This window comes from Zalophus californianus, chromosome 10 (assembly GCF_009762305.2).
Source record: "Zalophus californianus isolate mZalCal1 chromosome 10, mZalCal1.pri.v2, whole genome shotgun sequence".
Lineage (NCBI taxonomy): Eukaryota > Metazoa > Chordata > Mammalia > Carnivora > Otariidae > Zalophus > Zalophus californianus.
In genome coordinates, this window is record NC_045604.1 from 112,404,820 (window position 1) to 112,417,019 (window position 12,200).

Below are 12,200 nucleotides of genomic sequence, written 5' to 3' on the forward strand. Positions count from 1 at the left end.
AGGCCGGAAGCGAGGCCGGCACTTCCGGCGCGGGCGGCCGGAGCGGATCTGCGCCCATGGCTCGGTGAGTGGGGTTGTGAGCTGGGAGGTGGGCGCGGTGGTGCGCGCCGTCGGCATTTATGGAGCGCCTGCTGCAAGCGTGCGGGAGGAGGCGGGGCTGGGGGTGCGTCCCAGGGTCCCTCGGCGGAGAAAAGGGCGCGGACGCGGCGCCTAGGAGAGGACTTCCAACACGGAGCCAGGTGGAGGGCGGGGAAAGAGTGGGCACGGGTGAGGGGGCGCTGCAGGTGGAGGCGAAGCTTGCCAAGGGCACAGCAGGTCTGAAGGCTGTGGCACGGGTCTTCCACGAGTGGCCATGTGGCTGAACCCCAGACGTGGGTGGGCGCTGGAGGTCAGCTGCGCAAATCTGCAGGTCTCAGTGCGTGTGGCCCTGCTTTCCCGCCTTCCCCCAACCGTGGGAGTTGGTTCTGGTGCCCAGGAAAGCTCTGTGCTCCTTCCAGGAGACCCCTTCCGCTCTTTGAAGGCAGCGGATACAGTTGCTGTGTCCACATCTTGTCAACATGCTCTGGTTGTTGAAGGGGTTTTGGCCTGGAGGCATGGGGATGATGGTAGGTTCTTTCCATCAGAAGAACGGATGCAGAACTTAGTTTGTAGGGTTGTGCTGAGAGTTCGTGAGGGGGTGGAAGGGGAGCTCCCGGCAGTCAATGAACTGTTAAAAACTTGACTTTGCCAAAGAGACTTGGAAATCGTCCTTCACCTGCTCACGCAGGTAGAGTTCAGTTGTATGAGGCGGTGTGACTGGTAAGGCCCTGCGTTGGCCCCCACAGACATGGAGCTGAGTAAGGCAAGGGTCTGCCCCCGGGGGGTTCTCTTGCAGTCCTGCAGAGCCCAAGGAAAAGTTGTACCGGGCGAGCAGGAACGATACCTTTGTTAATGTTAACGGTACCGTTAACCAGTGCTGGAAAAATGTGGGTTGACACAAGCAGAGTGACCGTCGGTGATGTTTGAGTCTTCCTTCTGGAGAAGACTTCCATGAGCGAAAGACGCTTCTTTTCTACAAGGCGACGCCTGCTGTGCTCGCTTGCTTGGGCGCAGTGAGAAAGCACCCCAGGCCAGACGGCTGGACCGACACAAACTGCCGCCTCACAGCGCTGGGGGCGGCAGCCCCAGGTCGAGGTGTCCGCCGGGCTGGTTTCTCCCGAGGCCCCTCTCCTTGGCCTGTACATGGCTGCCGTCTCCCTGTGGCCCCACCCCGTGGTCTTTCCCCTGTGCACGTCTGTCCCGTGTTTGATGAAGACACCGGTCATATTGGATTCAGACCCACCCATCTGGCCTCATTGAACTGAACCACCTCTTTAAAGACCAGTTCTATTTTGAGGTACCTGGGGTTAGGACTTTCACACACGAATCTGGGGAGGGACTCAGTTCACCCCATTCCGCCTGCTTTCTGGCTGGGTAGCCTTGCCAAGTCCCCTCCCCTCTCGGGCCTCCGGGCGCTGTCTCTAAAAACACGTGGGTTGAACCAGGGAGCCTGCCTATCTGTGTGATGCCAGCCTGTTTGCTCCCCTTTTCTCCAGCAGGTCCTTGAAGCTGATAGGCGCGGCCCTTCAGTGTCAAAGGTTTCACACTGCTGGGAGTCACTCCAAGGGTCGGACCGGTGCTGAGCACCTGTGGCTGACACGCCATTTGAAGGACCCATTTGTGAAGGCCGCGAAGGTGCAGAGTTACCGGTGCCGAAGTGCCTTCAAGCTCCTGGAGGTGGACGAGAGGCACCGGATCCTGCGGCCCGGCCTCCGGGTGCTAGACTGTGGGGCGGCCCCCGGGGCATGGAGCCAGGTGGCTGTGCAGAGGGTCAATGCTGCGGGCACAGGTAGGGCCTCTGACCACCCTGGGTCTGGAGGCACAAGCCAGCTGCCCTCCACCAGAGGATTCAGGGTGGTCAAGCCACTTGGTGGCTTGTTTGGTAGTAAGAAGGGTGAAAGTGGGACACTGATGTTTTCAAAATGACGGACACGGTAGAAAGCTGTAGTGAAGACTTAAAGCACCTCAAGTCACACCACGTCTGTATGTCCGTCAGTGCGTTGGCGTGCCCCCTTCCAGAATTCGCTTTTGCACGCATAACTACATATGTATATTTCCTTTCTCAAAAACGCTAGCATTCCAGGGCGCCTGGGTGGCTCAGATGGTTAAGCGTCTGCCTTCGGCTCAGGTCATGATCCCAGGGTCCTGGGATCGAGTCCCGCATCGGGCTCCCTGCTCTGCGGGGAGCCTGCTGCTCCCTCTGCTTCTCTCTCTCTGTCTCTCATGAATAAATAAATAAAATCTTTAAAAAAAAAAAACCCAAAACACGCTAGTATTCCACACCCACATTCTTCTTGCTGATTTGGAGCCTTAATGGAGCTGTTTTTTTTCCACGTACTGATATATTGACATCTTTCCGCGACAGCACACCTGCATCAACTGCAGGGGTTTCCAGGTCCTGGTCCTTGAAGCTCTGGGTGTTCCTGAGGTCCCGCTAGGGCTGGTCCGGGAGCACCCGTGGCTGGGGCTCTGGGTTCTTCCTCTGGCTCAGCCTGAGGGACTCAGCTTTTGCTGTCTTGTATTTTAGGATTTCGTCAAAGGTTTTCTCTGTGAAAACGGTTCCCCTGATTAATCAACAGGGAAGGCTGTACCCTCAATTTAGAAAACCACGTTGTCCTTTTAAATGCTTGTGCAGAACTCCAGAGGACAGCTGTGCTGTTTGACAGGTAGCCTCCTCTCGGGCACCAGCGTGGCTCCCAGGTCTTCTGCTAGTGTGCACCCCGCGGTGCTGAGCATCCCTCCCCCTTTCTTTCCTACCCTAAAGTCGGAGGGTACCACAGTCCCTGGCATTACGTGAAATGTGCCGATTCACAAGAACCTCTCTCCGACACGCAGAATGAGGGCTCTGTGCCCATTGTCCTAATGAAAAATGAGGTTCAGAGGAGTTTGCTGATCTGCTGAAAGAGGCTGGAAGTGCTGCTCCCTGGGTTCACAACTAAGATCCAGCCTCGTTACTGTGGGTGGGATGCCCCCAGCGGCTCTAGAACAGGTGAAAAAAAAAATATTTTTAGCTCAGTAAGCACTGCCTAAGTGAAGGCATTTGTGTCAGGGACTTCAGTTCCTTTTCCTACCCCTGAGCCTATCCATAGACCTAACAAGTGCTTCCTGTCCCCATAATTGCTCTTCAGGAGAAGGAGGAAAATGGCCAAGTTTAACCGGTAGGAAGGACATGGCAGAGGCAGAGTGTGGATAAAATGATTGGGTTTCTTTTCCTCCTAGAAGTTGGAAAAGGCATCCAAAGCCATTTGCCTCTAGTGGACCCTCCCCCAGGTTAGAACACATGGGATATCAAAGGAAAGGAAGTCAAGTGCGTAAAATGAGATGTGGGATGTCCTCCTTTCCCGGATTGAAAATGGTATTTTTCTCTTTTGAAAAATGTACTCTGCAAAATACCTGACTTCTAGTCTTTAGCTAGGAGTAAAATGCACATTACCCCACCACGGAACAGCCTCTCTGCTAAGCAGAAGGAACCAGCAAGCCTATGCACCCTGAACTGGTCCCCCCGCGGGTACTGGCAGAGCAGGGGCCCTCCCCGGACGGGGGACACCAGGGCCTGCTCGGGGCGAGTGAAACAGTGGCCTCTTTACTGTGCCGTGGGTGCCTCTCAAACCCGGGTGAGGGGTCACGTTCCGTACTTTGTCTTCCACCTGTGTATCCCCCATTTCTTGGCTCGTTTCTAGTAGTTTCTGCATTGAAAGAAATTGGATTAAGCTGCAGAATGGACATGTTGATTTAATGCAGAGGTACTTTATGTATTAGCGTGTCCTTTTCCGTTATAGTTTGTCAGAAAGGCCGCTCAGAGATAAGACCCCTCACAGAGAGCAGGCTCCGGGAAATGACATGACGTCAGAGTTGGAGCCTGTGCTCTGGGACAGGCGCTCTTCTCTGGGCCCCAGATTCCTCACATGCAGAGTGAGGACTGCCTCTGTAGATGGATAGAGCAGGGGAAAGGCCTTGTGTCCACATCTTTCATGTTTGCTCCCGTCCTTTGTCTTGACTTTTTATTTCTGTTTTTCTATTCGTATTTCTGAGGGACGGTTCAGGGTGTAAATAATGGACTCACCCTGTCTTCTTTAGATCCCGGTGCTCCTGTTGGCTTTGTGCTTGGGGTAGATCTTCTTCACATATTCCCCCTGGAGGGAGCAACTTTTCTGTGCCCGGCTGATATGACCGACCCGAGAATCCTCCAGAGAATCCGAGAACTGCTTCCTGGAGGGAGAGCAGATGTGATTCTGAGTGACATGGCACCCAACGCCACAGGGATCCGGAGCCTGGATCATGACAGGCTCATTGGCTTGTGCTCATCCCTTCTGGACCTGGCTCCAGATGTCCTGCACCCTGGTGGAACATTCCTCTGCAAAATGTGGGCTGGAAGTCAAAGCCTGGCGTTACAGAAGCGACTGACAGAGCAGTTCCGGAACACCAGGATGGTGAAACCCAGAGCCAGCAGGAAGGACTCGTCAGAGGTGTACCTCTTGGCCACACAGTACCAAAGAGGAAAGGAGTTTGCGGAGGACTAAGGGTTTTTCCTGCAGTTTCCGAGCCTTGTTCACTGCAAGTGTCATCTGGGCTCTTGCTGGGAGTGTGGCTGGGGGGCGGGGGGGTGGGGGTGATCCCAGGGTTTGATCCGGGATGCAGCAGGCCGGACAAGTCGGGGGCCTTTGTTTTAAGCCAAAAAGATACAACAAAACGATATTCGCTGGCCGGGATGTATGATCAGAAACAGTCTCTAGAATGGGATTCGTGAGGCGGAGAGAAAGGATGAAAAGACAGTGGGAAGGAGCCGGCGGCGCACATGGGCCTTGGTGTAACCTCGATGTAACTGTCATGTCACAGAGCTTTCCCGTGTAACAGAGAAAGCCTCCACCCTTGCCGCCCTGACCGACCGACCGCAGCACCCAGGCTTCTCCTTGTCATTTTGCTTATACGGTGTAGCATGTGAAAACCTGAACTTTCAACCTGGGGATTAATCTCCATCTCTCTGGTGGATGATGTGTTAATCCCTTCCTGAAGTAGCGGGAGTTCCCCGCAATTAGGGAAGACATTTGGTATGAATTATGCAGGGGCCTGGCATGCTTTGTTTTATTGCTGAAACCCCGGGGGCCCCCAAGGCTGGCAGTGGCCAGAGCGAGCATCCACGTGTCGTGTGCATCTACTTCTTCTGCTCTCTTCCAGGAACTCGGTGCAGCTTTACAGAACGACATAGATTGTACGATTTTTAAGGGATTTCCATGCTTTTCAGTTTGCTTTTATAAAAATTGGTTTCTTCAAAGCCATTTCCTGGAGGTGTGCTCATCCCTCAAGAAGAGTGTATTGACCCTATTGCTGATTAAATCCCAAGGATAGGGCTGGGGGAGAGCCTAGTAGATACCCATAATCTCCACCAGGCCCCGAGGGCTCAGTCCAGCACTCTGAAGTGGGCTGGAGGCCGGATTTAGCATTTTTTCACGTTATTTTTGGTTGTAGTCAGTTATGTCCAGGACTTCCCTGTCCTACCCCCAGCACATCCCCTGACCCCATCCTATTTCACGCTCCCCCGGGAGCGGTGGAGATCCTCCAGACCCTCGGGGAGGGGTGTTGACCTCCCAGACCCTTGGGGGGGGGGTTGTGCAGACCTTTGGAGTGCAGTGCAGACCCTTCAGACCCTGGGGGGGGGGTGGTGCAGACCCTCCAGACCCTCGGGGGGGTGGTGGTGCAGACCCTCGGGTGCCCACTCCGGGGAAGGGGGGGCAGGGAGGAGGAGGTTCAGGAGGGAGGGAGACCCCCGTTACTGGACGAGGGTCTGTGGCTGTGGGAGCTCACAGGGCCCTGGGAGGATAGCCTAGCAGCAGAGTATTTTGCTTTTCCAGGGAGCCCAGAGGAAAGTAAAGACGTACTAACTCAAGCCAATACTGTAGCAAAATTTGGGAGTTGTCAAGAGCAGGAAAGTTTGGCCCGAAGAGGCCACCGTCGGGCGGTGCTATTCTACACAATACGGTGAGAGGCCACCGCCCCAGGGGCCGTCCGTCCCGCTGGGGGAGGCGGGCACCCCGACTGGCCCGCGGGACGGCCTTTGGTGAGAGTCCTCCGGGCGAGGTCTCCGGGGGGCGGGCGGCTCCCGGGCGCGCGCGGAGCTCCCAGGACTCGCCGGTGCACAGACCCGGGTGTTTACGGTCGGTTCTGCCCAGGTCTCGCGAGAGCGCGGCGGCAGGTCTCGCGATACGCGGGCGCGGGCGTAGAGGAGGGAGATCTGAGCGGCGGAGGCGATCGGCCGGGGCTCAGGTGAGCTGCCGGGCGCTGGGCTCCCGGGTGGGCGGCCGTGGGCGGCGGCGGGCGGCGGGCCAGGCGCGGGCGCTGCCCCCTCCCCCTGCCCGCTGGCCTCCTCCTCGCCGCCCTCGGTCCCTCGGAGCGGGGCCGGGGTCGGAGCCGGATTCTCGAGCGGGGCCGGAGTCGGAGCGGAGCCGGGGTCCGAGCCGGCTTCACTGGTGGCGGCGAGCGGTCGGGGGTCGGAGCGCGGCCGACCCCCACCCGGCGCCTGGGGTCTGGCGGAGCCGCCCACGTGCCCAGAGTTTGCAGAAGTGCCCGTGCTGTGCCGGGGCGGAGAAGGGCAGCTCACAGGCAGCATGCTCTGCACGCGCAGCCCAGGGGTTGTGATTTCCCGGGGTTTCGGTTTCCGTGGTTGGGTTGCAGAAGATTGGAGTCTGTCGGATAAAGAGATGGAGTTTGAGCTGCTGCCTAATCGCATGCCTGGTGCAGCGGCTTAGTTCCAGGCAGTTGGAAACGTGTGTGTGCTCTTCATTCCGGTGGATTACACACAGCAGTTCTTACAGGGGATGGCCTCTCCCGAACAGGACATAGTGGCTAAGTTTCCCATTAGGGGATGGAGAGTATGGCCCCGATCTGATCTTGGCAGACGGAGGGCTTTGCCTTCTGGAGCTGGCCTCTGCCGTCTCCTGCCGCTTGGGCCTTTATCTGCCAGGCTCTCAGCACTCAGTGCTGGTCCTGTTCCATCTTGCAATCCGTTTTCCATCGACAGCGTGTTTGAGAGGAGGTAAGCACAGTCGCATTGTCCGGGGTGCTAATGTCGCCCACAGAGGAGAAGGGCTCTGTTCTCCTGCAACAGGGATTCCGAGTGAGAGTCCTCACTTTCTTCCCCTGGAGTGTTGGTGGGGAGGTGTTTCCAATCTAATACTTAGGGCCAGCCTTTTACCCATGCACCTGTGGGAATTCACGCCTTTGCCCATTAACTGTACTTGGGATGTTTCCTGTCCACGGGCGGGCGTCAGGCCACGGTCAGTACAGGTTTGGGCATGTGGGTTCTTTTTTTTTGTTTTTGTTTTTAATATTTTAATTATTTATTAGAGGGCAAGAGAGAGAGCACAAGGTGGGGCGGGACAAGCAGACTATCCCATGAACAGGGAGCCTGATATGGGGCTGTATCCCAGAACCCTGGGATCATGACCTGAGCCGAAGGCAGACGCTTAACCTACGCCCAGGGGGTGCCCCGGGGATGCCGGTTCTTTGCTGTTGCTTGTGCTCTGCCATGCACTGACGCTTGTGGGGCACACTGGACTTTAGAACCACACAGACCTGGGTTCCAGTCCGTTCTGTAACTTTCTGAAACCCCACTTTCATGATGTGTGAAATACGTGCAGAAAGACCTAGTTGGCCCCTTGTGGAGTCTGAGATGTCCTGTGTGAAGTTACAGGCAGAGTGATGAACTGCGGTACTGGCTGCGCCTCTGCCATATGGCAACGTATTGCTGGACTCATCCCCACAGCAGCTGCGCGCGGTGGCTCTCAGGAGCCCCAGTTTACAGATGAGTTTGGCCTGCCAGCTAACTGCGAACATGTGGTTATGAACACTGGGGTATCGTAAGGGCTCTGAGAGGGCACTGGGAGAGTGGGGCTGCTGGTAGAGCTAATGATGCCTGCAGAGGCTCACGGTGTCCCCTCCCTTGTCTTCCTCCAGAAGCACAGTGGCCATGGATGACCTGGGGGAAAACACCACCGTTCTGTCCACCCTGAGGTCTTTGAACAGCTTCATTTCTCAGCGGGTGGAGGCAGGGTCTGGACTGGATGCTTCCGCCTCTGCCCCAAGCTCTCTGCAGATGCAGTACCAGCAGAGCATGCAGGTGAGTGCCCTGTGGCACGAAGGGGTCTCTGGGTAGAAGACACCTGCCCTTAGGTGGGGCCTGTTCAGGTGCCAGTTAGGTCAGGTGAGTGCTCATGTGTGCGGAGGGGTCTCCAAGTAGAGAGGAAGATTGAGTATGTCCTGGTCTCAGACTATGGGGGGCCGTTTGCAGATCTTGGCTTCAGTCTGTCACGATGTGGCTTTTACAGTTTTCCGATAAGAAGTCTTATTTCACATTCTTAGCAACGCTTACTATAGACTATTAAGGAAGGGTCAGGTCCCCTGGACAACTTGAGGTTCCACAAACTTGTGGGGTCAGTCTCATGGGGCAGGGGTCACTGGGGCCACATGAGGAGAGGGTGCTGTGTGCAGCCTGGCCCTGGCCCCTGCCAGTCCGCACCACTGCCGCATCAGGCAGTTACAGTCCCCTGCTCATGCAGCTGAGGCCGGTCCTCGGTAACGGCCTGTGACAGAGCCGGTGGTGTCCTGTGGCTCTGGGAGCCCTGAAGGGGCCCAGGCAACATGTGGTTAAACAAATGCTCCTGTGTTTGTGTGCATTCATTTGCTGAATAATTGAATGATTTTTGTTCGTTTAGTGGACTGAGTTGCTCACTGCCATTTTTTGGCAAAGACTTTTTATTCCGAAATTGGATCTTTTGTGTTTTTGGTGTTAAAGCACTTTTTTTGGAAATAATGGTGGTAATTGTTTTTTTGTCTTGCTTTTGATTCTTGCTCACTGGTAAAATAAGAAATTGGCAACTTTGGTCTAAAGAAGTGTTGTCATTTTGTTGATGCAAATGTTTGGGAACTTTTGGCCAGTCTGTCAGAACTGTAGGATTTCAGAAGCCCAGTTCTTACTGAGCTGGTGCTGTGGAGGGCCTCCTCCGTGTGGGGGATCCCATAGGCAGAGTGAGCTGGTCAGAATCTTGTAGCTGCAAGACCTGTCAGGGCCCTGACCTGGCCCTGTGCTATTCCAGCACTTCTGGCATTGGTTTTGTGCCCTGCCAAGCTGCCCCCAAAGGCAGGTGAGGGAACTGAGACCCCACAGGTCTGGAGAGTCTGGCAGTCCCTGCCCCCTTGCCCTTTTTTTAATGCTCGTGTTTCTGTGGGAAACTCTGCTCCATGTCAGCGTTGGTTTAAACAGAAACATGTTTCAGTTACTCTCCTTCAAATGCAGTCTGTGGGCCAGGAAGATGTGGCCACGGACCCGTCTCTCTAGGGCTCCTGGCCGCTGTGCAGTAGGTCCCACGGGAGCTGGGGGCCGTCCTTTGGAGCGGCTGGGCCCTCGCTGCCCGCCGAGACTGGGAAGGCCAGTGAGTTTGATGGAGGGTGGAATTCGGAACCCCCACACTTCAGCCGGTGTGCACTGAAATGAGAGAAAATGTCAGAGGATAAAGAAAGTGTGGACTTGGGCCCTCAAAGAGTGTGTGAGGGGGTGGGTAGAGAAGATGCCTTTCCTCTGGCCTGGGATTTCTCAACCTTGGTACTGCTGACATTTGGGGCTGGAGAATTTGTTTTGCAGGACTTGCTTCTGCCTTGTGGGATGTTAAGGGACATCCCTGGCCTCTGCCCACTGGATGCTAGTAGCGGACACATGCTCCCACCCCCTCTTTTGACAGCAGTGTTTCCAGATGTCGCCACGTGTCCCTGGTGGAACTGAGAACCCCTTGCTCTAGCCCAGTGCTTCTCAAACTTCAGTGTGCATATGAATCCCCGAGGCTATGTGTAAAAGGAAGTTTTTGATTTGACATCTCTGGGGTGCAGCCTGAGGTTCTGCATTTCTTTTTACTGCCCAGCAGCGGCTGTGTCACTAGCCATTCCTAGAACGGTCAGGCTCTAGTCCATGTGAGGACGATGCCTTAACACAGTCAGTGGTTCTGCGAAACTGTTTGGTGTGTCTTCTGAGACCCTTCAAGGCTTGACCTCACCTTTATGTACCTACCCTCTGTGGCAGGCCGACTTCTAAGATGGCTCTTAAGTCCCTGGCCCCTGGTGGACCACACTTTCTCCCACTTAAACACTAATGTGGTTCTGTGGCAGCAGGATTTTGCCAACATAATTAAGAAATCAGTCGACCTGAAGATGGTGGGCCTGACTTACTCAGAGCTGGGGAGGGATTGTGCATATGGGGGATTCTCTCTTGCTGGTTTTGGAGGTGGAGAGGGCCACATGCAAGGGATGTGGGTGGCTTCTAGGAGCTGACAGCAGCCTGGGGCTGACAGTAAGGAAGCGGGACCTTAGTCCTCCAGCCGTGTGAGTGTGAAAGAGGATCCCAAGGTCCGGATGAGTTTAGAACCTGGCCACCAGTGTTGATTTTAGCCTGTGAGACCCTGATCAGACAACCTGGCCATGTGTGCCCGGCCTTCTGTGCATAAAACCTGACTGATAACGTGGGATTTTAGCTGCTGAGTTTGTGGTAATTTGCTACATGGCAATAGGAAACTAACATGCCCTCTTCTCTAGAACAAGCCTGCACACTGTCATCTTAAAGTATACCTTTCTCTTCCTGTTATTATTTCCTCTTTGTTTACCGCCTCTCCCCACCCATTTTCCAACGAAGGGCCCAGCATCCATCCTTCTTCCCCAGGGCTGAGTATGGGCCTTGTTGGAGGCAGGTGCTCGGTGTGAGTGTCGGACAAGCCGCTCACCTATTTGGTACAGCTGCTGAGGGTTCTCTTCCCCTTGGGTGTGACCTGGTCAGCTGGAGGAACGAGCGGAGCGGATCCGTTCCGAGTCCCAGGTCGTCCAGGTGGAGCGGGAGAAGATGCAGATGGAGCTGAGCCACAAGAGAGCTCGAGTGGAGCTGGAGCGGGCAGCTAGCACCAGTGCCAGGCGCTATGAGGTGGGTGTGAGCGGGTGCGCGGTGCCTGCTAGGCCGTAAGGCAGGCAAGCCTCCTGGCGGGGAGCCTGGGTGCTCTGCCTCTGGGTTGCCGGGGACCGCCTTGTTAAGCCGCAGACAGCAGCTATGCTTCATGTCCTTGAGGGGGCAGCGCACAGGGGACGGCTGTCTGCCATGTCTGCCGGTGAGGTGCTGGCTCTGCGGGCATGCCTCTCTGCTGGGCTGCCTGTTCTCCCTGCCGCCCCACCCCAGCCCCCACTCCCCCCTGCCCCCAAGACTTGGGGTGTAAATCCAGCAGCAGTACGAGGTACCACAGGGGTGACAGGCTTAGAAAGTCACTGGGTTGTGTAAAGGTCTCAGGTCCAGGCCAGACCAATCTTGCTCACGTGGTTAGAGGGCCTCAGAGCAAGGGTCTCCAGTCTTGGGGGTACTTCCTGTTGTCCCTGGCTTACCTAGGGCAGACTGGGCAAATGCAACCCCCCATTACCTAGGGAAGGTACTAGGTTTTTACTGAGGGCATAAATCCCTTTTTTTGTTTCAAGTAACAGCACTTTGCCAGGGGTTTTCAATAAGTGCTCATGATTTGTGGAAATGCTGCCAAGACTTAGGCAAAGCATTGAACCGGCATGTCTCTGACCTGCCTACGCTTCCCCCGAGGGTGGATGTCTGGCCCCATACTTGCCTTATGTGGCATATTTGCATGCTTTCCTAGTCCTGTAAAAATAGTGGATGTCTTCAAGGGTGTGATGCTAATGGATGTATTTGACCCTGGTATGCAGGCTTCTGGCTGTGGTGTGCTGTGTGGGCCTAGTAGCCCAGGAACATGGCCTACAAGTGGGTCCCACGGCCTTGGCATTGGCTCTGGTGTTGCTCCCAGGGCTTCCTCCTAAGGTGGAGCTTTAGCTGATGTTCTGGGTCGTCCTAGGAGGGACAGTCCTGGAGGAACTAGTGGGAAGGGACAGGGAGAGGCCGTGGGAATCTTGCTGCTCTTAGAAGTGCATTATTAGGGCTGAAGGTGGCACCAGGGGCCATTAGATCGTAGGAACTGGGGTGTTGGTGCTACTACCCTGACTCTCAGGGAGATGGCAGGGGGTATGGAGCTATTGGAATTTTCCTGAGCCATTAGTCCATCAAGGGCAAGACCTGTCCTGGCTGCCTTGGGTCTCCAGGG

At 55.6% G+C, this 12,200-nt stretch overlaps 2 protein-coding genes across 2 annotated transcripts in view; both read left to right on the forward strand.

The window, feature by feature from the left end:
* The first annotated feature begins 25 nt into the window (after nt 1-25).
* MRM2 (mitochondrial rRNA methyltransferase 2) lies at nt 26-5,347 on the forward strand. Its single transcript, XM_027610943.2, has 3 exons — nt 26-64; nt 1,575-1,867; nt 4,156-5,347. The coding sequence occupies exons 1-3, from the start codon at nt 57-59 to the stop codon at nt 4,596-4,598; spliced, it is 744 nt and encodes a 247-aa protein (XP_027466744.2). The 5' UTR covers nt 26-56; the 3' UTR covers nt 4,599-5,347.
* Nucleotides 5,348-6,662: 1,315 nt separating this feature from the next.
* The window catches only part of LOC113933662 (mitotic spindle assembly checkpoint protein MAD1), an 85,581-nt gene continuing 80,043 nt past the window's right edge, over nt 6,663-12,200 (forward strand). The window contains exons 1-3 of the mRNA XM_035722598.1: nt 6,663-7,108; nt 8,029-8,191; nt 10,892-11,032. Coding sequence (XP_035578491.1) covers nt 6,891-7,108; nt 8,029-8,191; nt 10,892-11,032 — 522 coding nt within the window. The 5' untranslated portion in view covers nt 6,663-6,890. The remainder of the gene's footprint in view (nt 7,109-8,028; nt 8,192-10,891; nt 11,033-12,200) is intronic.